Genomic DNA, 23,558 nt, shown 5'->3' with positions numbered 1-23,558 from the left:
AGATGTGGGACATAACATTATGATGGCTGACTAGGAACAGTTATGGACCACAGGTATGAAGTTTACGGCATGTAATGCCTTAAGAGAGAATATAATGAAAATGATCTACAGGTGGTACATGACACCAGTCAAGCTTGCAAAAATTTATCACTTGCCCGATAATAAATGTTGGAAGTGTAAAGAGATTGAAGGTACATTCTTTCACCTTTGGTGGACATGCCCAAGGATTAAGACTTTCTGGGAGATGATTTATAATGAAATGAAAAAGGTATTTAAATATACCTTTCAGAAGAAACCAGAGGCCTTCCTCCTGGGCATGGTCGGCCAATTGGTGTTAAAGAAGGATAGAATTTTCTTTCTGTGTGCCACAACAGCAGCAAGAATACTTATTGCAAAGTACTGGAAGACACAAGATTTACCCACCCGGGAAGAATGGCAGATGAAGGTGATGGACTATATGGAACTGGCGGAAATGACTGACAGAATCTGAGACCAAGGAGAAGAGTTGGTGGAAGAAGATTGGAAGAAATTTAAAGTTTATCTACAGAAACATTGTAAAATTAAGGAATGTTAGAAGGATGTTGGAATGAAGTAATGTGGTTTTAGCAGAAATGATATAAAGGATTAAGTAAAAATGGATTGTTAATTGGTGAAAGAACAGAATGTAAAATTATAGTATATTAAGATAAATTATTAGGATAAAAATAAAGATGGAAAGGATTTGCTGAAATATCTAATTGAATTAGAATACAAAAAAGGGAGGTGTAAGGAGGTCAAGGAAATAAGCAAAGGAAAGAAAGTTATGTAAAGGATTGATTTGGTTGTTTTTTTTAATTATCTGCATCTTTTTTCGTGTGTTTTTTTCCTTTGTTCTTGTATTGTTCTGTATTTTTATTTTATTTTTTTATTTTTATTTTTATTTGTTTAAATATGTTCTTTATTTTTTCTTTTTGTAACCTTTAAAATCTCAATAAAAATCTATTGGGAAAAAAAAGGAACTGAATCTTGAAGTTTCTCAGAGGTCTTATCTCTCTGTCCCTTGCTTCTGTCTCGGAACAGGCAACAGTCTGCTAGAAACCATTCTGTCTCTCTAGTAAAGCATGTCACAGATTTTCGCCATTTCCCCCTCAGCCTAGGAAAAGGTGGGCAGTTTTCAAATGCGCTGAAGATTTAATACTCCTTTCCAACTCCCAGAATCTCTGCAGCGTTCTTATCACAGCCCCAAATTCTTTTCCTTCCAGCAAGAGATTTATGGCCCAATCAAACTTTATCTTAGATTGCATTCTGTCAATAACACACACAAATCTCAGTCTCTTTTTCCTTGTCTTCCTTGGAGGTGAGGGGAATTACTCTGTCTTTCCAACACAGTCATAGTTGAGCTTCCCCTCACCCTCCTTTCTTCATTTCAGATCATACACAGTTTCCATTTTTGCTTGTTAAAATCAATGTTACGCCAACGTTCCTTTCTTCACTTGTAAATATCTTTTTATCTTATATTCTAGAGAGGGTTGCTAAATCTTAAAAGAAGCTTAGAATAAACAAACCATGGGCTTCCTACTCTCCAACCAACTCTCACACCGAAGAAAATCTTATCTCAGTTCAAACCTTTGATCCATGTAGCTGGTATATTCCGAAGTATGTTGTTGCAGCCGTTTCCCTTCACGTCCCAGTACTTTAAACCAATTAAAGATCCAATTAAACAGAGAACCTCTGCTTCTTAAGGGCTGCATAGGAGGGTTTTTGCCAGGTGAAGTTCGACAGTGGAATTTGCTGCCAAGGAGTGTGGTGGAGTCTCCTTCTTTGGAGGTCTTTAAGCAGAGGCTTGACAACCATATGTCAGGAGTGCTCTGATTGTGTTTCCTGCTTGGCAGGGGGTTGGACTCGATGGCCCTTGTGATCTCTTCCAACTCTATGATTCTATGATTCTATGATAAGTGCTTTTGCACTCAGCGGCTCCCGGCCTCCCACATTCCATGCCTGAGCGAGAGCCAGCTCATTTGGTTAGACCATGGTGCTGATAACACCAAGGTTGCAGGTTCGATCCCTGTGTGGACCAGCTGCATATTCCTGCATTGCAGGGGGTTGGACTAGATGATCCTCAGGGTCCCTTCCAACTCTACAGTGCTATGCTATGCTAGGTACCAAGACAAACTGTGAGTGATGCCCATTTCCCCCGTCCTTGGAGGGAATTTGCAAGGATGATTTACCCCTCATCCTTGTTTTTTGTTCGCCAATGATTCCTTGCTGTCGTGGAGGCTGTCTCCCATCTTATATTTGTGCATCTGGTTCTTCCAACCTAAGTGTAGAACCTTACATTTGTCCCTATTGAAATTCATTTTGTTAGCTTGGGCCCAGTTCTCCAATCTGTTAAGGCCATTTTGAATTCTGATTCTGTCTTCTGTGTTAGCTACCCCTCCAGCTTAGTGTCATCTGCAAATTTGATGAGCATCCCCTCAATTCATTCATCCAAGTCTTTTATAAAGATGCTGAACAACAACAGGCCCAGGACAGAACCCTGCGGCACCCCACTTGTCACTTTTTCCCAGGATGACGAGGAATCATTAATGAGCTGTAAGAGAAAGATTTAAATCCCCTCTGCCACAACACCGCAGTCCCAGTCCATTGTCTCCTTTCTCTTAGTGGATAGTTAGTACATAGAAACCAAGCCAGTCACAAGCATAATACCACAACTAGGGCTCGTCTACTATGCGCCCAGAGTTCACCATGTGTTTGCAGCTGCCTTGGTTCCTATTTAATGTGTGTAGTGCACATGACATTACCCTCAGACAACACCAATCTCATACAATCATAGTTGGAAGGGACTATTTGCCTGTAAATTAAGGGGATGATCCAAGAAACTGGGCCGGGGGGGTGGGGGCGGACTGGGCTCCAAACCACTGCACTTGGAATCACAGAAGTTGTTTTGGGATTTTGGTGTAGGTGTCTCAATTGTTACTTTCTGCTATTCTCCTTCCTCAAATACTTATTTATTTTCTCGTCATGTACATAACTGCTTCCAGCACATCTGGGTTTTTTCTTTATCAGATTTGCACAAAACCAAAAAACTGCAGAGGCAAATTTCCAACTCCCCACTGTGTGCTTTTACACACTTCTTGGTCAGGATTTACCAACAACAAACAAGGTGTGCACACATGCCCTATCCCTATGATGCAACTGGCATGTTAGACTCAACATACAACTGGCATGTTAGAATCAACCAATCAGATGGCAGAGACAAATACGAAAGGGAAGGCCGAGGCCTACCAATAAGAGGGAAAGACCAAAGTTGCTCCTCACACAATTCAAATCCATGTGGGTGTGGATTACTCTAGTCTAATTCAAATGGAGGAAAGATGGATTAGCAGCTACATACTGCTCAAAGGTGGTTTGGCTCTAAGAAGGATGATATTGATGTGTCCAGCAATGTATCAGGCAGGTGATCAGGAATGTATACGTTGCCATGTATGTCACTATTCCCATTACAGTTGGAGCAAACACAGCAGAATGCTGTACGCACCAAAAAATACACAAAAAAACCCTATGGACTCCGTAGAGCAGTTAATACAATTGCAATCCCACATGCAGTTTATAGCACAAGAGCAGTGACTGAAAAATCTGTAGTAGAGCTGGGATTTGTTTGTTTTTAGGCGTCTTGCGGTATGGTCAATTTGTGTCTGAAGCAGCAGGACTGTTTCAGATTTCAAATGGGAGCTCCCCTGCCTAAATGTTCCTCCGTACAAACACGTACAGATCCTCGCACAATGAAAACTAGCATGTCAAGGGCAAGTTAGAAAACTAGGAATCAGGTGGAAATGTTCTAGTCTATGTGGAGGGATTTGTATATGTGCACAGGGTCATTTCAGTATGTGAAACACCAAAATTCTGCCTCTTAGTTCTGTCCCTGCCCCCTGCCAGCTGAAGTACACGAGGTAGGCACCAAGATCTTGCAATATCTTGTACCAAAATGGCCCCATTGCTGCTCCCCTTTTGGTAGGCAGCCAAGCAAGGCACTGCTTTCTAAACCAGATTCTGATTGTTCAAGTTAGAACCATTTTTAATTTTTTATTAATTGTTATGCTGTTTTACTGTGAGTTGTAATGATTCTGGGTAATTATTTTACTTTGTGTGTTTTGTTTGCTGCCTTTAATTTAATTTTATTTTTTAAATAGAAAGGCAAGATACAGACGTTGAAATAAAATTAAAATTAAAGAACCCTCCCACCTGTAGGCTACAATGGCATGGCTCAGATGTAAGCTTACTAGCCCTGTGAGAAGTAGGCCATACTTATACTGAAATCTTGTGATTGCAAAAGCACATCCCCAGATCTAGGGCAGAGGTATTCAACCTTTTTGAGTCCACTGATCCCTTGACCAACTACATTCTTTCTGGGGCACCCCTGTGGGGCTCAGGAGCCCAGTTATGTCACCCCTTGCCTGCAGAGCTGGCAGCCCCTCACCTCTTTTCGAACACCATCCCTTGTGGAGTGTTCCTTCAGCCTCCTCTCTGCTCCCCTCTCCTTTGCAGTCTGGGCAGCCACAGCTGCTGCCCCTGGTCTCTGAGCTTCCACCCTGCCCCCAAAGAGATGTGCTTCCTCACACTGCCCCACAAGGGCCTGGGAAGCACCCCCTGGCCAGCCCCAGAGGCACTATTGGCCTGGGGAGCTTGTAGCCAGGGCTGCTGCAACGAACAGCTGTGCAAGACTTTAGGAAGCAGAGACGCAAGAGGGCATCAGAGGAGGGAGAGAAAGAAAGAGGGACAGAGGCCAGTGTTGCCTGTGGCACCCGTGACCATCATTCAAGGCACCCCAGGGGGCCACAGCACACTGGTTGAAAACTAATGATCTAGGGTCCTTATATGGGCTCATAGGCTGGTCAAGGCCCTGCCATTCTGATTACAGAGGTTTTGTTCCCTAGCTAACTCCACACCAGGTTAGGGTCTCTCTTTCTCTCTCTCTGTAACAAAGTGGAAGACTGACATCTGTTTCACAGTGGAAGGGTCTTCAAGTGATCCTACCACACAGACAAAGCTCTCTTGGAGAGGTAAGCTCCAGTCCATGCTCAGGATGTTTGTGCAGGGATTTGCAAAGACTGACTTCTTCAAGTATCTTTACACTGAACCTTGTCTGTATGTGTAGTTCCACCTGCAGACTGGGTACCTCTTGCTGGCTTAGTCACACTCTTGCTCTCAGCTCACCCTTAGTTGCCTGCCTGTAAAAAGGGGCTATTAAGCAACCTACCTAAAATGGCTGCTCTGAGAATGAATAAAATAAGGACCAATTAACAGACTCTGGCTGAGCAGACTATTCCTCATTTTCTTTCTAGCCTCACAGTGTTGTTGCAAAGATAAACAAGATGAGAGTTGTGAAAGTGTTCTGTATATAAAAAAGAGCTGTAGAGAAATGAGTAAGATACCAAAGTACCATAGCAAGGCAGACCACAATCCTTTTCCCCACCACACACCTCTCTGAGTGCATTGTTTTCCCACATCATGACTGTGTCCCACTGGATGCTGGTGTAGCCAGGCCAAGCCAGGAAAGCAAAATGTTTCCTCCCGGAAAGAGAGCTGCCCTTCCAAAGTAAGCAGCGGGCCCTCTCTTTCCTTGGAGGGTTTTAAGCAGAAGCTGGATGGTCATCGGTTATGGATGCTTTAGTTGAGATTCCTGCATTGCAGGGGGTTGGACTAGATGACCCTCAGGGTCCCTTCCAACTATGATTCCACTGTAGCTGTTCTGTCAGGGGTGGGGAACTAGTGGCTTCCAGATGCTGTTGGACTCCTACTCCCATCAGTCCCAGCCAGCAGGGCAAGGATGATGGAGGCTCTAGTCCAGCAAGGTAAGAACCACCACAGGCTTCCCAACCCAGTCTAGATGCTGTAGCCCAGTTTTCCCCAACCTGATACACAATGGCAAGAGGAGATATGTAGCTATACTGGTCCATTAAAAAATATTAGCGTCAGTGGAAATGCCACAAAATTGTGAGCTGCTTTCAGGTTCCCCGTAATACGTTTTCCAGTATAACAGCAGCAGCTAATCAGCCAATTTCCCCCTGTGCAACTGATGTGGTTCCCTGCAAGAGCCACCTCCAGCCTGGATATGTTTGGCACCAGATGGATAAAATCGTTCAGCCAAAACAAAAGGAAAAGAAACACTGATCAACCAGATGAGAATGGCATGTCCCCCCAGCCCCACACTTTCCCTTCCAGCCCATCCAGCACAAGAACCCTAAAGTACGAAGCTGGTAATGGAGCCAGGAGACAGTGAGAAGCCATTGTTTGCGAAACACCGAGCAGCTTCGGCCGCCACCACATCCAAAGGCTGCAAATTATACAAGATCGCTTGTGTAATCTAGTCCAGAAAGGAGTACTGCAAGGCAGAAGGAGTACAGACTCCGAGGGCATTGAAGGAAGGGATCCTCATGGAAACGGGCTGCCCAGTGATGGACCACAGTCAAGCACAATGGAGGGGAGTGGTTCCTAGGAAGGAGCTGGCAGTTCCTTCCCTGTCACTGCTCTGAGGGATGACGAAGCAGCTGAGCCCAGGCAGGCAAGCAAGACGGCACCGCATCCTGCTGCCTGCTCCCTGCTCCCTGCAGCGGCTTTTGTGCCTTTCTGGTGCTTTGTTCCAGAGGCAGAAGAGAACAGGGTTGCTGCTTCCCAGGGTAAAAAGCAGAAAAACCCAACCACGGCTAATTTGCACACCTGAATTCCTCTTAAAATAAGCAGATTTTAAACACTCTGGTGTTGAGGCTGGCCTTAAACAAAGCAGGCAGGCGGACAGGGTGGGGGAAGCATTCAAAATGGTTTGAGCCGGGTTGAAGTGGCCAGGTAGCAACTGCAGCCCAGGAATTGTCAAGAGAAAGAGAAATAAACTATGCTAATTGGGGGAAAGAGGCCCCTGATATTTAAGAAGCTTCCTGGAAAATCTCTGCTCAAACACCCGCAGGAATGACTTTGCAACACAACTGTACTAAATCAAGAGGCTTCTCCAAAATACCATCTTGTTCCAAGCCCAGCCATGAGAAGATACCCTTGGTATCCAGGTGGAAAATAAACTTGATATCCCAGGGCTCCATTCGCCTGTGCAGTGAGAGAGGAGTCAGGCAGTCCCATTAGCACAGATTAATAACTTTCTCTGCAGCAGAGGGATTGAGAGGCACCCAGAAACCACAGAGAGTTGTGCAACAGACTTGGGAGTGGGGATGGGCAAGTGGTTTCTAATTCCCGCATATGCCTTCAACAGCTGGGGTCACCTTGGGGAGGTCCTACGCCTACCCTTTTCACTTTATGGACAAGAATCAGTGGGGTCAGTTGCTCATGACTGCACTAGCAGGTCAGTCTCTTCAAACATGATGGGTGAGGTAGGTAGCCATCTGTTGGGCACCCCAGAAAATGAACACCCTCCCTTTTGACCACATACCCAAGACTGTGCAACACCTCCCACATGATACCGAACCACTGATAGATATTTTTAAAAACCTCTGTGGCCATGGCTCATCATGGGAGGCTGACATGAACGTCACTGGCCACCCTCCCAGGAGAACCAGCTCCCACTTCCTGCCCTCCTGAAATGGAGGGTGTCTTTAGCAACTGAAAGAAGTGAGCATCATGAGGTCAAAAGCCAAGCCAAGAGGCTGTGGGGACAGGGGCTGTGGGGACAGGGGCTGTGGGGACAGGGCTGTGGGGACAGGGGCTGTGGGGACAGGGCTGTGGGGACAGGGGCATTGCCAGTTCCGAGTAAACAACCTACAGAGTCCTCAGCAAGCCACCTGCATCACTTTGAACCCCCATCCTTATACTGCACTGGTGTAACTTAACATGGTGTAATTCACTGTGGTAGTGGTGGGGGTTGGATTTAAAACAGATGATGGTGGGAATCAAACGAGATTATCTTAACCGGTCAGTTTGCAGCCCTTCAAGAGAATAACCTCAGAGGAGGCAGCATAATTTGGGCAGATTCAGAGGATTTAAGTTTTAAAATTTGGGAACAGAAGATAAATTCATGGGGTACAAAGGGTTTGTGTAGGAGGGGGAAGACATGCTTGCTGCTGCTGTTTTCCTCCCAGCTTCAAGGGATCCCTCCTTTCTTCCGAGTAGCCAGACCAACAGCTCAACTAGCCACACCCAGTGGTTTTAAGGCTGCAGAACTAAGGGTGGAGCAGCAGCAGCCAAACAATTGATATACACTCTAAAGTCACAATCACCAGCACCCATTTTCTAGGCAAATGGATACGCTGTTGGTTATTTTACAGGTGGGCTTTGCTGTGATCCGGGAGATTTTGAAGGACATGGACCCACCTTATTGAACAGGCCTGGCTCAGGGCAGTGATGGAGGGGGTGATGCCCCTTCTTTAGAGAAGCATCCCTGCAGCTGCTCCCCCAGCCCCCCCCCCTCAGCATTTGCTTACCCCAATGATGACGGTGTCATCCCCCTGGAAAACTGGGATGAATTTATCTCCCCGTATGATCTCCGACTGGTTCAAGGGCCGGAACCTACAGAGCACTTTGATGCTACATTCATTGACTTCTGTCGTCATGCTGGCTGGGCAATTGGGCTCCCTGTTCGTCCTGGCAGCTTTTGTGGCGAAGAGGTGGAGGAGAAGCAATTCCCAAGGGGAGTCGAGAGGCAGAGAAAGGTGAAGGCGGCGTGCAACCAGGCTTTAGCAGATTGCAAAACGGGAGAACGAGATCCCTGGATTGTCACCCCGCAGCAGCAGAGCAATGGGGCTCTCTCAGCTGGGCTGGTGCGTCCTCCGCGCCTGCGTTACCTTGGGATGCTGCTTGCAGTGCCTGTATCTCCCTCCTTCCTGCTGCAGGCATCGGCAGCATCAGCAGCGAGCAAAGGGATGGGCAGCAGGAGCCAGGATGCTATAGCTCTTAAGGTGGAGCGGGTTCTGATGACTTAAGGTGGAAGCAAACATGCCGGTCCTAGCCCGTGGGTGTGGAACCTCTTTCAGAACAAGGGCTGCATTCCCTTCTGGGAAAGCTTCTGAGGGCCACATGCCAAGGGTGGGCGGGACCAGAAGCAAAAGCGGGAGGAGCAACAAATGTATATATATATATATTTTTTACCTGCATCTCCGCTGACCTCCATCCAGGCACGCAAGACACATTCCTGAATCCTGCCAGGCAAAAACACTCAGGTTGTGGAGCGGCCCCAGGGAGGGCTGTGGCCTGGGGAGAGTCCCCAGGGCCGGATGGAGAAGACTGGAGGGCTGCCTTCTGCTGCTGGGTGTGATGTTCCCCACATTTGCCTTAGCCACTGCCCCCTTCCTCTGGTTTTGAATTGCAGCTGGCACCAGCTGCTCTGTTCCTTTTGAACCCTGACCTGGTGCAAAGGGGGGCTGGACTCCTGGAGGCAAGGGGCAAGTGCTGCTTGGCTTGTTGGCTTTAGAAAAACAGCACCTGCCAAAATTCCCTTTTATACACAGCCCTGGGCTTCTTTGGGAGGCAAAGCAGGGTAAAAATGGGATGAATTAGTAAATAATAAAAGTGAGGCACCCTTTTCCTAGGCACTCTTTCATTTAGTTTAGACCCCATGTCTCAAAAAGCACTCTGCACTGCCCTAATGCCTACTATGTTGGCACTGGCTATGATTATTCACTGCTGAGAAGGGGGGGAAACATTTAGCATGCATTCAGATGCCCTTTCTTTATTATCACTCCATAGTCTGTAGGAATAGAGGCAGCTGCTCAGTAACAGATCAGGCTATTTGTTCATTTAGACCAGTGGTGTCTGCGTTGCTGGCAGCAGCTTTCCTAAATCTGTCACAGATAAATATTTTCCCTCATCTTCTACATCATCCTTTTCTAAACTGGAGATGCCAGGGATCAAATCTGAGACCTTCTATGTGCAAAGCAGGTGTTTTTCCATTGATTGAGCTCTGGGCCCCTCCTCACATGACCTCAGGCTGAGGCCAGAGTCAGTTCCAGGCATTCTGTTCATCGAGCATTCATCCAGATTTGTTTGCACAAAGTATGTGGGGACGTTAGATGTCATTGCCTATTTATTGTGCATTCGTTCTGTTTGCAGGGAGGACAGACAACATTGTGTCAAACAAATATTATCCCACATTTTCCAGTGCATTTCCCCATCACTTTTCCTAATCACGAAAAGGTTGATTTTGGAAGGAAGTCAGTTTGTTGTGTAATAGCGCCAAATCAGCTTTAATTGCACATCTTGAATTTGTTGGTGCGCGATTGAATCCCACTTGACAATAGCAATGGTCTGAAATCACCCCAGGTTAAAATAAATGTCAGTCTGATTGAAGATGTCATCCACCTAAATACTAGATGACATGCATTATACTTGCTCATATGATTTCTCATTTTTCCAAAGCACCCAAACAACCCAAACCAAGACTGCCTCCACAAATACCATGGGAGAGGCCACATTCTCATGCCTCTTGCTACCTGAAGGCCAAGATTGCAGCTGGAGAAACAATAAATATCTTCTTTTTTGAGATGGGGAAAGCAGAACTGTGTTGTGTACAGTTATGGTCACCTCATCTCAGAATGGACATCACAGAACCAGAAAAAATGCAGGAAAAGGCAACTAAACTATTAGGGGACTGAAACGCCTTTCCTACAAGGAAGGAAAAGATGTGAAGGGGGTGAGCTGAACATAAGAACATATTGTTGGCTGCTTTTTCAAATTTGTTTATTTGTTTCATTTTACTTTTTGTAAAGTAAATCCTGCTTTGGATTATCTTTTTAAAAGGAAAATTAAACACTAGTGGACTCGGCTACATTTGTCAAAAAACAACACTGAATGCATTATAAACCAGCAACATCAGATGGTGCCAGAGAGCAAACAAATTTTCTATGTTATTTTTACATAGGTTTTTTTCTTTTGTTCTAACGATTTAATTTCTGACTTATTAATAGTGTTTTTTCCTCTTTGTCTAGATCCACCCACTGTCTATCTAAATTAAATATTGGGTCCCTAATATAGCACCTACAAAACAGCTAATTCTGATGGAGTAGAAAGTCTAAGTTTTCTAATTCCCCAGCATAGGATCAGGAAAGATTCCTGTCTGTAACCTAGGAAAGGAATCGGTGTACACCAGGGACCAGGGCCTTGTGAGCTTCCAGTTGCTGTTTGACTGACTCCAGCTCCCATCACCCCTGACTGTTGGGCCATGCTGGCTGGGGATGATGGGAGCTGTATTCTCAACAGCAGGAGCCACAGATTCTGCTTTCCTGGTGTACACGGTAGTGAGCTATTTGGTCCAATGGCTCTTACTTGGTATATGTTTGTGTTTGGCTTTGCACCCAACCTCTTCAGCCCTCTGCTCAGATGGGTTTTGACCCGTGAGATCTATAATTATGGTGGTTCTGAAGGACTCCCTTTCTCAGAACTACTCATGGGTGTCTGTGGTTATTTTGGGGGAGGGGCAAAGTAAGACACTAAAAGGATGGAGGTGGCTAGTTTCTTGGAGGAAAAGATAAATATCTGTACAGTACATGTCACCTCATATCTCAGGTTCTACCAATGCAAGAAAGGTGGAAATCTGGGGGTTGTGGTTCAGCTATGCCCCCCCCCCATGGATGTTCATGGGACTACTGTTGCCTATTTAATTTGTGCCCATGTCCTATATGTTTATAACCAATGCTGGCTTCAAATTTTAGGGTGCCCTCAGGCAAGATCTCCTAAGAAGGCCTTCTAAAATGGTGATAGGACAGTTTACATACTCTGCTTTCCACTTGTGGTGGCAGCAGCATAAGTTTGTTGTGTAAGACCAACTTTAGTTGAGGGAGAAATTTGGTTTGCATTTAAAGCTGAGTTTTTCAAATCCACCCTTTCTGAAACAATATGAAAACCAAAGCACAGTCAATTCGTGCAGGAAAAGGCACCGGATCAAACTCTGTGTGCTGGCCTGCAGTTTCTGTGGACCCTTGACATGACTTTTAGAGTTTGATCTTCTGCTGGCTCACACTTCTAATATATGTTTAATCCTTCATTGGTATCAGATACATGTATAGAGTGCAGTCGTCCTCTGTCAGGAACATAGGAAACTGCCTTATAGTTAGACCACTGATCCACCTAGCTCAGTATTGTAACTACATTGGCTGGCAGAGCCACTCCAGAAGTTCAGAAAGTCCTAATTTGACATGTTGGAGTTTGAACCTTCTGCATTCAAAGCAAGTGCTCTACCACTGAGCTATATCCCTTCTCCATACACAATCTGAGATGCATAACCCCTCCCCATATCTGCCTTCTCTAAGCCTCTGAATAATGCCCTAGCCCAGGAGATACATATCTGGTAAAACCTTTGAATCATCAACATTGCTTACTCTTCCAGGAAACTGGGGGCCAATTGGACAGACGCAGCAAAAACTGCAGAAATCAAATTGAGGCTGACATGTGGGGGGAAAGCAGTACCAGAAATGCAGTCACTTCTTGCATCAGGCCCCAAGCAAGACAAGAGTGCAGCAGCTGCACTGACTTGCAAAGTAGATTCCTTTCCTTCCAGATGAGCTGAGCTGAATGAAGCTTTAAAAAGGAGCGGGTGAGGATAAGGAAGGCCAGGCCCATGCCCTGCTTGTCACTTTCCCAGAGGCACCTGTCTGGGCTGCTGCTGGGAAGCAGGAGGCTGGATTAAACGGTCCTTGATCTGAACCAACAAGGCAATTCAAGGATGTGCTCTGTATGTTTTACCACAGTTACGTCAGTAGCAGTTATGTCATTCTCTCCAATACTTAACAGAGGAAACAAAGGTGCGTTGAGAGCCAGTGTGGTGATGGACTAAGATTGGGCAGAACCAGGTTCAGATCCCCACTAAGCTATCAAGTTCCCTGAGCAACCTTGGGCACCATCTCTTAGACTCACCAGCCTTGCAGGGCCGTTGTGAGAATAATGAGGGGAGAGAGTCCTCAGTATTGTAGAAATATAGTTAAAGAGATGCTACAAGAAAGGGGATGGGGGTCAGGAACAGGGAGGCAATAAAAACAAATAACTCCTAATTCATGATGGGGTTTTTGTTTTTTGCTCTCAAAGTTTTTTTGCCCATGTATTTGATACCAAGATCAAATTTGTGGCCAGCTGTCCAAAATGTTTCTTGAGGATATATTTCTTCCTCTTTATACAGTATTCTGTTTTAAATTTAAGACTTTAAAGTATAGTTAAAATAATTAGAGCCTTGCAGGTTCCAGGAGAGATAATATTTTTGTTTACAGTATGATTCCATCAATGTTTACTCAGAAGTGAGTTCCATTCAGTTCAGAGAAGCTTACTTCCAGATAAAGCATGCTCAGTATTTTATGGGATCTGTTGTGAAATATGTAACTTCAGGCTTTATTTATCTGGCAAGCTCTGGTAATTTGATTTAATTTCAACACACAAACCCCGTATTACTTATATTTCTTTTAAAACAAAATTTTAATGGTTTTTTAAAATACAAATACAATAACCTTTAAACACTTATCCAGCAGTACAGCTCATGGTGTTTGTTTTATCCATTATACAATTACACATTCAACATTCAAACATATTACTTAATGTATTTTATATTTACAAAAAAAAATATGCTTGAAAGTATTAGATGCACAGATCTAATAAAAAGTCATAATGAATAAATAAATAACATCAAGAGAAAAAGGTGCAAGTATCATATGCTGTTATAAGCCGTCTTAATAGGATTAGTCTTGCATTATTTATTGAATATCAGCAAACCAGAACTGAAGGACAAAATGAGGAAAGGCATATAAAATGAAGGATGGATGACACATTGTACTCACCAGCCTGTCCTCCTGTCCTGATGAGGAATACTGAGTAGCAGTATACCTATCACAAGAATACCATCCCTTATTGCCACACCATACATTTAAGGCAAATGGCTTTCTGCAAAAAAAAACATCAAAAAAATCCTGGGAACCACAGTTTACTACTCACAGAACTACAGTGCCCATAGAAAACTACAGTTCCCAGGGTTCTTTGGGGAAAGATGTGCTTCAAATGTATGGTGTGGCTGTAACTTCAACTTTCTAAGAGCTCAGTCTTGGTTTCGTTTTTGAATGAGTCGCTGAGGTTGAATATTGAATCAGTGGTGGACAACCTTTTTTTTTGTTGTCTCAGGTACTTTGTTGGGACTGCATGTTGATTGTGGGTGTCACTGAAGACAGTAGCGGGTAGAAGCAGAATCAAATTGAATAGGCAATCTCTTTTTTTCTCTTTCTTTCTGACATTCCTTCCTTTACGTCTGTACCCAGCAGGCTGGGAGGCACAGATTGTTCTTGCTAGAGACCTGAAGAGTGTAAGCTGTTGACCCTGTAATAAACGTAAATCTGCCCTTATTCCCGTATGGGGGACACAAGAGCCCTTATAGAGTCCTTTGCAGGTTCTCCATCGGTCAGAGAAAATAACAGAGGCCAACCAGAGAATATTGAGAAGCAAAGCAGCTAGTAAGCCTGATCTTTATTGAACTGTTGCAACAGGGTGTCCCCGTCACATGCAGGAGAAGGAGGAGGACCCAGAACCAAGGTATGCCCACCCTTATATAGATATTTTAAATTGTCAGCCCTGGAGTCCAAGCCCACCCCCCAGACACATCATACCTACATCACAGAAAGGGCGGTCTACAACAGAAATCTGAGTGTGTTGTTTTTACCTCCTGTCTGGCAGATTACCTGTTAATGCTTACTTGATAGGATACCCTGGGGAGCCTAGCCATTCTTTTGTAATGATACTTCCTGAGCCAGATCACAGGCTCACCCTATTCATACACAGACATACCCTTAATACAGGATTTGTGAATGAAAAGACAATGGGGAGGCTTTGCCATTTTCCTTGACCTTGCAGAGAAATCATTTGGTCAGTTTGGGAGTCAAAATGGTTCCAGGGCTGTTTTCCTGTGCTGCTTCAGACATGTGGTTTATATATTTATGTACGTGTTTGCTTGGTACATTTATGAACATTTATTATATATATAAGACCTTAACTTTTTTATTTCAACCCCATGTGGCCTGAGGGCCACCGTTTGGCCACCCCTGTGCCAAAGCTGCAGAAGAAGATTAAAGAGGCATTTGCTGTGTTTCCACTAATTGGAGCAATCAATGAATGGAGCCAATATTGCTGGCTCCTCAGGCTCTGTTAAAAATTAGTTGCCACCTAGGGTTTTAAGCAATCCTATGTGAAGATAAGATCCACTGCAGTAAGTGAAACTCCTACATTTAAATAGATGCATGTGGATTGGGTCTTAATTCTATATTACATTTTATTAGTGGTCCAGACTATATTATGACCTTGTTACGGCAAAAATCTGGGTGCGAGGCTACTCTGCCACCCAGCTCATCGGACTAAGTCCGTGGGTCCCTGCGGAGGAAAATGAGCTCAGCCAGAGACAGGAGCAAACTGCAGAAGATCCAAGTTTATTGCGCAACAGGTTCAAGGAGAGATTGAACAGTGAGAAAGGGGTGACATGAGTTTTTGAAACTCCCTCCATGTCCCAGAATACAGTGCAAAACACGTCATGAATACATCACAGAAAGGTGGGGTTACACAGATCAGCACTTCAGGAAGGTGGGGGGTTACACAGATCAGCACTTCAGGAAGGTGGAGGGGTTACACAGATCAGCACTTCAGGAAGGTGGAGGGGTTACACAGATCAGCACTTCAGGAAGGTGGAGGGGTTACACAGATTAACATATGGAGGAGGGAGGGGGGAATATGCAGAGCTGGAGATATGCACAGATAAACACTTCCTGGGGATGAGAAAACAATGGTCTCAAATATGCATAGCCTGCCACCTGACATTGCCTGGAGGAAAGGCTGATCAGAGATTTGACCGGATTAGGGTCTTGACACCTTGAGGGATTATGGAGGACAGGGGAGGGGTGATGGGAGTCCTAGAGAAATTGAGCAGATATATTGTAGCGAAGAAGGTGAATAAGACATGCCCCCCCCTTCCGTAACAACCTCAATGGATATCACAGCCATAAATCTGGAGAAATTTAGGCATGCTTAATTCCTATTGACATAAATGCTGCTTATTTACAGAATTAGCTAAATCTCATTATTCTGATATTACTGTTGGCAATTGTGTATGCTTGTATCAGTAAAAGGCACAAAAAGGGTATATTCCTGAGATGATAAATAATTGATATAAAGAATAATTGATTAAAAGGCTAGGGGTGTCCCAAGTCATTCATCCCTGTTAATTGACTGTGTGCCTAAGTCCACATGTGGAGGACTGAGAATCTTTCATGCAGTGCTTTTTTCTGGGGGGACACAGGGGTATGTGTGATAGGAATTTTATGGTCTTAGATATATGGCAACGTTCACAACCACATGTACATAGATCAGCACAGGAAAGCCAACCTGGAACCATTTTGATTCCTAAACTGAGCAAATGTTTCTCTGCATGGTCAAAATGGAAAAGCCTCCCCATTGTCTCTTCCTTCACAAATCCTGTCTTAATCTGTGTTTGAATAAAGGTATCTGAAGAAGTGTGCATGCACACGAAAGCTCATACCTAGAACTAACTCAGTTGGTCTTTAAGGTGCTACTGGAAGGAATTTTTTTATTTTGTTTTGAATAAAGGTGTGAGCCTGTGACCTGGCCCAGGAAATAAGTATTTTACCACTACAAAAGAATGGCCAGGCTCCCCAGGAAATCCAATCAAGTAACCTGCCAGACAGGAGATAAACAAGGACAAGAGAAAAACAACATTTAAATTTCTGTGATGTAGGTGGGATGTATCTGAGGGGTGGTCTTAGGTTACACCCCTTCTGTGATGAATGCATAATGTTTCTGGGGGTGGTCTTGATCTACAGGGTGGCAATTTCAAAAGTCTTTATAAGGCCTTGCACGCCATTGTTCTGGGTCCTCCTCCTCTCCTGTGTGTGAGGGGAGTACCCTGTTGCAACAGATCAATAAAGATCAAGCTTACTAGCTGCTTTGCTTCTCAATATTCTCTGGTTGGCCTCTGTTATTTTCTCCTACCAATAGGGAACCTATGTAAGGACTCTATATGGGCTCTTGGATACCCCATAAGGGAAAAGGGCATATTTTTATTTACAACATATGCATACCCCTAAACATTTGTGAATCTTTGTACTTTTGTCCATATGTTTATTCTTCCCAATTTGAACTATAAAATGGTGATTTACTTGAGTCAAAATGAGGGTACTCCAAAACATTTTTTAAGGAAAAAGCACTGCTTTTATGTACTAAAAAGCAAACAAATTCTACAAGTGCAGAGCATCGTCACCACCCATGCATAAGTAGGCTCAGGGAATCTCAGGTTTGGCAAAAGCATGAAATCGGGGAACAACGACCCCAAAACAGCTGAATGTGGAGACCCTCCAAGTGTCCCTATTTTCTAGGGACAGTCCCAGATTTACAGGTTTCTGATTTGATCTCAGAATGTCTCTCTTTTCCTTAGGACGTCCCTATTTTCGTTGGAGGGAATGCGTGTGCTCAATGACCACAGGGAATGTTTCCTTTTGAAAGGAAAAAAAAAAAACCTGTGGAGGAATGGGGAGCGGGGAAAGTGTAATGGCCTAGTATACTGGAAGCCGTGGCAGACTTTGGGGCCTCACGGCCTCTCGCACGCCATTGGAGAGCAGAGTCGGGGTCCCCTTGAGGGCAGCCAAACGGGTCACGCTCCCCGCGTCCCTTTTTTGTGAGGCTCCCTGAATACCTGCGACGGCCGAAAGGAAAACATCAATTTGATTTTTTTTTAAAAAATTAAAACCCTCGTTTTGCGTTATCAGCTGTCAGCATACGTCGAGAATAATAGCAGCAGCGTACATTTTCCGTCCCCTAGCAACACGCAAGTGAAAAACGCCTATTCCGCAACTCCTTGGGCGACTACAACTCCCAGAAGGCACTGCGCGGCCGAAGGCCCTTACCTCATTCTTCCTTTGTACTATACAATACTCGGAGGTGGGTTTTTTGGGGGGGCCTGTTCTCGCGATATTTGGGTTTTCTTCCTTCCCCACCCCCACCATCGCCCGGCCTAGGCGGATTCTGCCCATCCCTCTACCTGGCCATGGCCGACCCCAAGTACGCGGACCTGCCCGGCATTGTGAGTGTGGGAGGAAGGGAGCGGGGGGGGGGCAGACAGGTTCCGGGCCAGGGCAGAGGAGGGGCGGAGAAGGAGGAGGAGGAGGAGGAGGAGGCGGGTGGGGCCGCCTCGCCTCGCTTTGTTTCGTGGGGGGGCGGGGGCGGCAGCCTGGGGTCGGGGTGGGGTCTGCACTGGCGGGGGCGGGAGGAGCCTGGATCCTGAATGGGAGCCGAAATGGGGCTAGGGCTTGATTCTGTGACCCTGACGGCATCAAAAAAACACGTGGTGTAATGAATAATAATAATCATTATTATATTTCTATGTATATTTGTATCTTCATTCAAAGATCCCAGGGTGGTTCACAGTAGTGTTCCAGAGGATGTGCAGAGTGCCTTTCTCCTCAGCCGCGAGAGGTTGTGACAAATCTCATAGGAAGCTGCCTTAAAAACACACACAAACACACAGACACCCCACCCTTCATCCGAGGATCACAGGGCAGTTTACAAAATTAAAACAAACCAATACATACAGTGCCGAGTCAGGCGGTTGGTCCATCTAGTACAGTAGTGCCTACACTGACTGGCAGTGGCTGTCCAGGATTTCAGACAGGGATATCAACAGGCAAAGCAGGTGCTCTATTGATGAGCCATGGGGAAGCCTAGCCCAAGTTAGGCATCATCCCTCCAAAAGCACCCCCATTCGCTTTCCCCACTTCCACTGGGATGTGAATTTCCTTGTGGATTTTACCCACAGCCAAGTAGCTTCCTAAGGTTGGTGGTCTCCACACATCCTTTGAGGGAAACTTGGGTGCATTCACTTATGCTCCAATTTCGGTAAGCCTGTAACTGTTAGCATTTGAGCATCATTTTGCCTTGCAGTGTGACCCATGTAGGAGCACTGGCCACATTCAATAAAGGGTTAGTAGATGGTGGGCCTGTGATTAATTGCTGAACTGCTTCTTGCTGATGCCCGGACAGTTGTGTTTTTATTCAGTTAGGGAAGCTGTACCCTGGGAATCTAGAACATTATTCATGATAGTTTTGTGTTTTGGCTTCTGGGGATTTCCAAGCAATTGTTTCTTTCCCAAAACATTATGGAGTGTGTGGTAGAGCAGCTCAGTTGTTCAGGAAAGACAGTGGCATGACTTGAGGTCTCATGTAAAGAGCAACATATCCTATCTATACATCCCCCATCCATTTTCTTCTGCTTTATATCTGTGGGGAACCTTTTTTTAACCCGAGAGCCACATTCTTTGTGGGGAACATTTCAGGGGCTGCATGCCCAGATGCAAAAATTGTCGGAGCAATTGGTATGATTCTTAACTTTGTACAGTAAGGTTATATTCTAGTGACACCCATCAGAGATTGATATGTGCTCACCCCTGGGGTTTAATGTGAGCTAATCAGGTTCCTTAGTAGTAAGTTCAGTAGTAGTAGACAGGTATCCTATAATGAGAACTTTACCACCAGAAGAAGAAGAAGAAGAGTTTGGATTTGCTATCCCTCCTTTCATTCCCTTTAAGGAGTCTCAAAGCGGCTAACATTCTCCTTTCCCTTCTTCCCCACAACAAACACTCTGTGAGGTGAGTGGGGCTGAGAGACTTCAGAGAAGTGTGACTGGCCCAAGGTTATCCAGCAGCTGCATGTGGAGGAGCGAGGAAGCGAACCCGGTTCCCCAGATTACGAGACTACCGCTCTTAACCACTACACCCCTACCATTATTCCCTAGAAAGGAAGAAAGCAGTAAAGTGTTTAATGTGCTTTAGGACCTTCTCAAAGTTCAGACAGGCTTGACCAGCTTCTCAGATGAGCTGAGCGTTCATCCTAGCATTGTTCTCCAGCAATCCTCAAAAGATGTGTCCACAGTGAAAGGATTCCCTTAAGATAGAAGTTTTGAAATCTACGGTTTTAGGCGATAGATGTTCTTTTAAGTTAAGGGCCGGTGGGCTAGTACCAATGTTTGTGACTTTTGTGGATTTACTTGTTTACTTCTGTTCTCCTATTGTCTGGATGATGATGAGAGTTTATTCATTCCTGCTTTGAGGGCATATCATTGCCTAGAACACTTTTGGGTCTGTTCTGATCGTCTGTCTATTTGTCTCTGGCCTTACTGGATTATCTTTTGTGTTTTCCAGGCCAGGAACGAGCCTGATGTTTATGAAACAAGTGATCTCCCAGAAGACGATCAAGCAGAGTTTGATGCGGTAAGATCATGTGACACTTATTCATGTCCTCAGTAGTGTTCTGGTTGTGTTATGTGGGTGTGCCAAATGTTTCTTTTGACCAAAGTGACTTGTGCTGCTTAATGCTGCCGTGGATTTGACTGGGTGAAAGGGTGTATGGGGTGGGTATGTGATAGAATTTGGTAGCTTAAATCTTTTTTTAAAAGGATCTGGATATCTAAATCATTCTTAAGGTTAAAAAAGGTGGAAAGCATTCAGCAGGTCCCAAAAAATAATGAATTTTGTGAACATCTGTCTACCCCAGTGACAATAATTTCCTCATAATCGGATTCTACAAAATATTTCTAAACTATGGATATCTAAGGAGGGCTCATGCTGCTCCTTAATAACATTCCTTTAAATTGAGATTAGATGTTTAAATTATTAGTAGAAAAGTTGAAGATTTGAAAGCTTTTGAACTTTCCTGCTTGCCAGGAAAGAGCTGTGTTTGCCTTTGACAAAAGACATGCGATTGGATGCCTTTATCTTCAGAGTGCAAAGCCCTCCTGAAGTAATCTTGAAGGTTTTGGTCAAAAACCCTATGCTGGAGGCATTCATTGATTTTAAATAGCAACTCTTTTGTGGGATCCTTGCTGAAATGAATATAGGGTATTAACAACTGTATGCTATGGTGACAGCCCTGGTCCAGGAAATTGGATTTCTGGAATACAGAAAAGTACATTAATTGCTTGTAAGAGAGTGATAGATGAATTGTGCCCCCTTTGTTCATATATCAACATCAGTTTGGTCTCTGAAATTAGAAATAGCAAACTAACCTTAAATCCTGACAGTCTAGCTCTAGACTTTTGTACCCAACAATGTTGCCAGGAGTGAGGTTTGGTTTTGCAAGTGGTATAAGCTAGGCTGTTTTCACATGTATATTGGGGGATAAATCTCTTTGCATGTTCATGGCTGGAAAATATTTCGGATTTCAGGAGCAAACACCAGATGTTTAGGAACCAGGGCTCTGTCCAGAGCTGAGAAAATAGGCACAAGTACGTCATTCCAAAGAAACAGTGATAGTCATCAACTTGGATGACTTTAAAAGAGGATCTAGAAGTCCCATTGAGCTCAGTAGGATATATTCCTGAGTAGACATGTATAGAGTTGTGCTGTGAGTGTTCCTTGAACATTAGTTCTCTTGTGATGCCTACATCTCTTGGTGCTTCTTCCATTGGTAACAATTCTATTTTAACACCGATCAATCTCTGATGAAATCTAAAATCTATAATGAAAAGTGTTTCCAGCATTTCTCACAGTTAACCAGCAATAGCATTAGACTGTTGCTGCCATGCCTATACATTATGTCCACCCCCATTTGTGTAGGCTTTAATTTCATTTACAGTATTTGCTGTTCTTAATTTTCTGAGAATGTAAGATGGCCAAGGGCTGTATTGGCTGGAGCAATAGGTGGGTGCTTCTCTTTGTTTACTTACCTGGATCAATCTTTGCTCAGTCCAGATGAGCAGTGAACAGCACCTATGTTACACTGTGGTCTTTAGTAGAATTTCTACCAAGATCTGAATCCATCATAGTTTAGCTACAGTGTTTGCATAAGGATGGGCAAAAAGTGTGTTTTATGGGTGAGGCTGTTTGTCCCTAGTTTTAAACACAATTGGATTGTTGCAACTGTAGTTGTATAGAGTGGCTTGTTTGGCTACAGATAATATGAAGCAACATGGAATTTGGTTGTTCTGAGAAAAGCCTGAGGAAAATAATCTCAGATTTCATTTTACAAAAGGAGTGTTTTGTGCAGGGGTAGCGGGGAGCTTCTGGATTTCATAGCTAAGGAGAAGGCAATATCTGAGCAGCGGCCTTTGAAAACTGGTCTGTCCTTCCAGCTCTTTTGGGGCTAGTGCTGTAGCATCAGATTCACAATTCTGGGTTTTTCACCAAGGTACAAAGTACAAAGTGGAGTGTGTGTGTGTGTGTGTGTGTGTGTGTGTGTATTTGCTGCGAAGAAGCTGTGGGTGGTGTGCAGGTGCTTAACCCTTCACTTGCTGCCACTTTCCTTCTTCAACAAGTAATTCTGCTCTAAGCTTTCCATAGTAAAGAAAACGCTTCCCTCTCTCCTAAATTGGCATTGAATGATTTGTCACAACAGACTGGATTTGTCACAACTAACTAGCTGGGCTGACTGATCTTCATTATTTGGTCTGAACTTTGCAAGGGTCAGTGCGGCAGTGGCATCTCCATGCTGGTATGTTCCAGGTCTTGTCTTCCGTTCCTTTATTTGCAATAGGACAGAATAAAGATTCAAAATCTTGTGTTGGATTACCAATCTTAAGAGAGCAAAATAAACAAAAATAAACTTGAGAAAAATGGTTCATAAAAAATTAAAATTACTTGTAGCAATGAAGTGTAGTGAGTTAGAGTATTGGACTAGAGCAGGGGTAGGCAACCTAAGGCCCATGGGCTGGATGCGGCCCAATCACCTTCTCAGTCCGGCCCACGGACGGTCCGGGAATCAGCGTGTTTTTACATGAGTAGAATGTGCCCTTTTATTTAAAATGCATATCTGGATTATTTGTGGGGCCTGCCTGCTGTTTTTACATGAGCAGAATGTGTGCTTTTATTTAAAATGCACCTCTGGGCTATTTGTCGGGCATAGGAATTCGTTCGTTCCCACCCGCCCCCAATATAGTCCGGCCCACCAAATGGTCTGAGGGACGGTGGACTGGCTCACAGCTGAAAAAGGATTCTGACCCCTGGACTAGAGGTAAGGAACTTGACTCAGCCAGGAAGCTTGCTGGGTGACTTTGGACCAGTTTCTCTCTTTCAGTCTGATCCATCTTAGAAAGTGAAGATGAAATAGGATACTCCCATGTGTAACTGCTCCTTAGTTCCTTGTGAGAAAGTCTTTGGCCTGGTGGGTCGAGACTTTTTCTCCCCCAGCCTGTGAACCAACTTTGACAGTTGTGCATGGTCTCCATCATTGGTCATTGCCAACTGTCATGACCTTGAGGGGTCAGGTGTGCCAACACAGGTAGGGAGAGGGGCCATTGTGCTCATGTTCTGCTTGCAGGCTTCCCACAAGCATCTGCGTGTCGCCCGTGAGAACAGGATGCTGGACTAGATGGGCCAAGTATCCATATTCCTGTGAATCCTGGACTTTAATACTTTTTCTGCTGCAATGATTTTCAGCCATTTGAAGTAGTAGCTCTCAAGCTGTTTGAGGTCTGAGACCATTTCCATGAAAGCAGCACATAGACTCACTAGTATGACTTCCCTTGGATGTGCATCAGAATGGGGAAGAATAGTTATCCAGTAGCTTAATTCTTACTTGAAATCTAAATATTATAATTATAGCTTCTGGGTTCCTTGTCCTGACCATGT

General features: G+C 44.5%; 2 protein-coding genes across 4 annotated transcripts in view; one reads left to right on the top strand and one right to left on the bottom strand.

Annotated features, from left to right (window-relative positions):
• Positions 1 to 8,892, bottom strand: part of KIF5A (kinesin family member 5A) — a 69,675-nt gene extending 60,783 nt beyond the window's left edge. Inside the window, exon 1 of one of the 2 annotated variants that reach the window (XM_081851710.1) lies at positions 8,403 to 8,892. In XM_081851710.1, the coding sequence (XP_081707836.1) occupies positions 8,403 to 8,531 (129 nt within the window). In that variant the 5' untranslated portion in view covers positions 8,532 to 8,892. The remainder of the gene's footprint in view (positions 1 to 8,402) is intronic. The other variant, XM_081851712.1, reaches the window with a different exon arrangement.
• An 8,984-nt stretch (positions 8,893 to 17,876) lies between these two features.
• Positions 17,877 to 23,558, top strand: part of DCTN2 (dynactin subunit 2) — a 40,529-nt gene continuing 34,847 nt past the window's right edge. Inside the window, exons 1-2 of one of the 2 annotated variants that reach the window (XM_081851782.1) lie at positions 17,877 to 18,022; positions 20,136 to 20,204. In XM_081851782.1, the coding sequence (XP_081707908.1) occupies positions 17,987 to 18,022; positions 20,136 to 20,204 (105 nt within the window). In that variant the 5' untranslated portion in view covers positions 17,877 to 17,986. Of the gene's footprint in view, positions 18,023 to 20,135; positions 20,205 to 22,398; positions 22,423 to 23,558 lie in introns of those variants that run through there. The other variant, XM_081851783.1, reaches the window with a different exon arrangement.

The sequence above is a fragment of the Podarcis erhardii genome, assembly GCF_964252035.2.
Source record: "Podarcis erhardii genome assembly, chromosome: 2".
Classification (NCBI taxonomy): Eukaryota; Metazoa; Chordata; class Lepidosauria; order Squamata; family Lacertidae; genus Podarcis; species Podarcis erhardii.
This window is presented reverse-complemented; position numbering and strand designations above follow the sequence as displayed.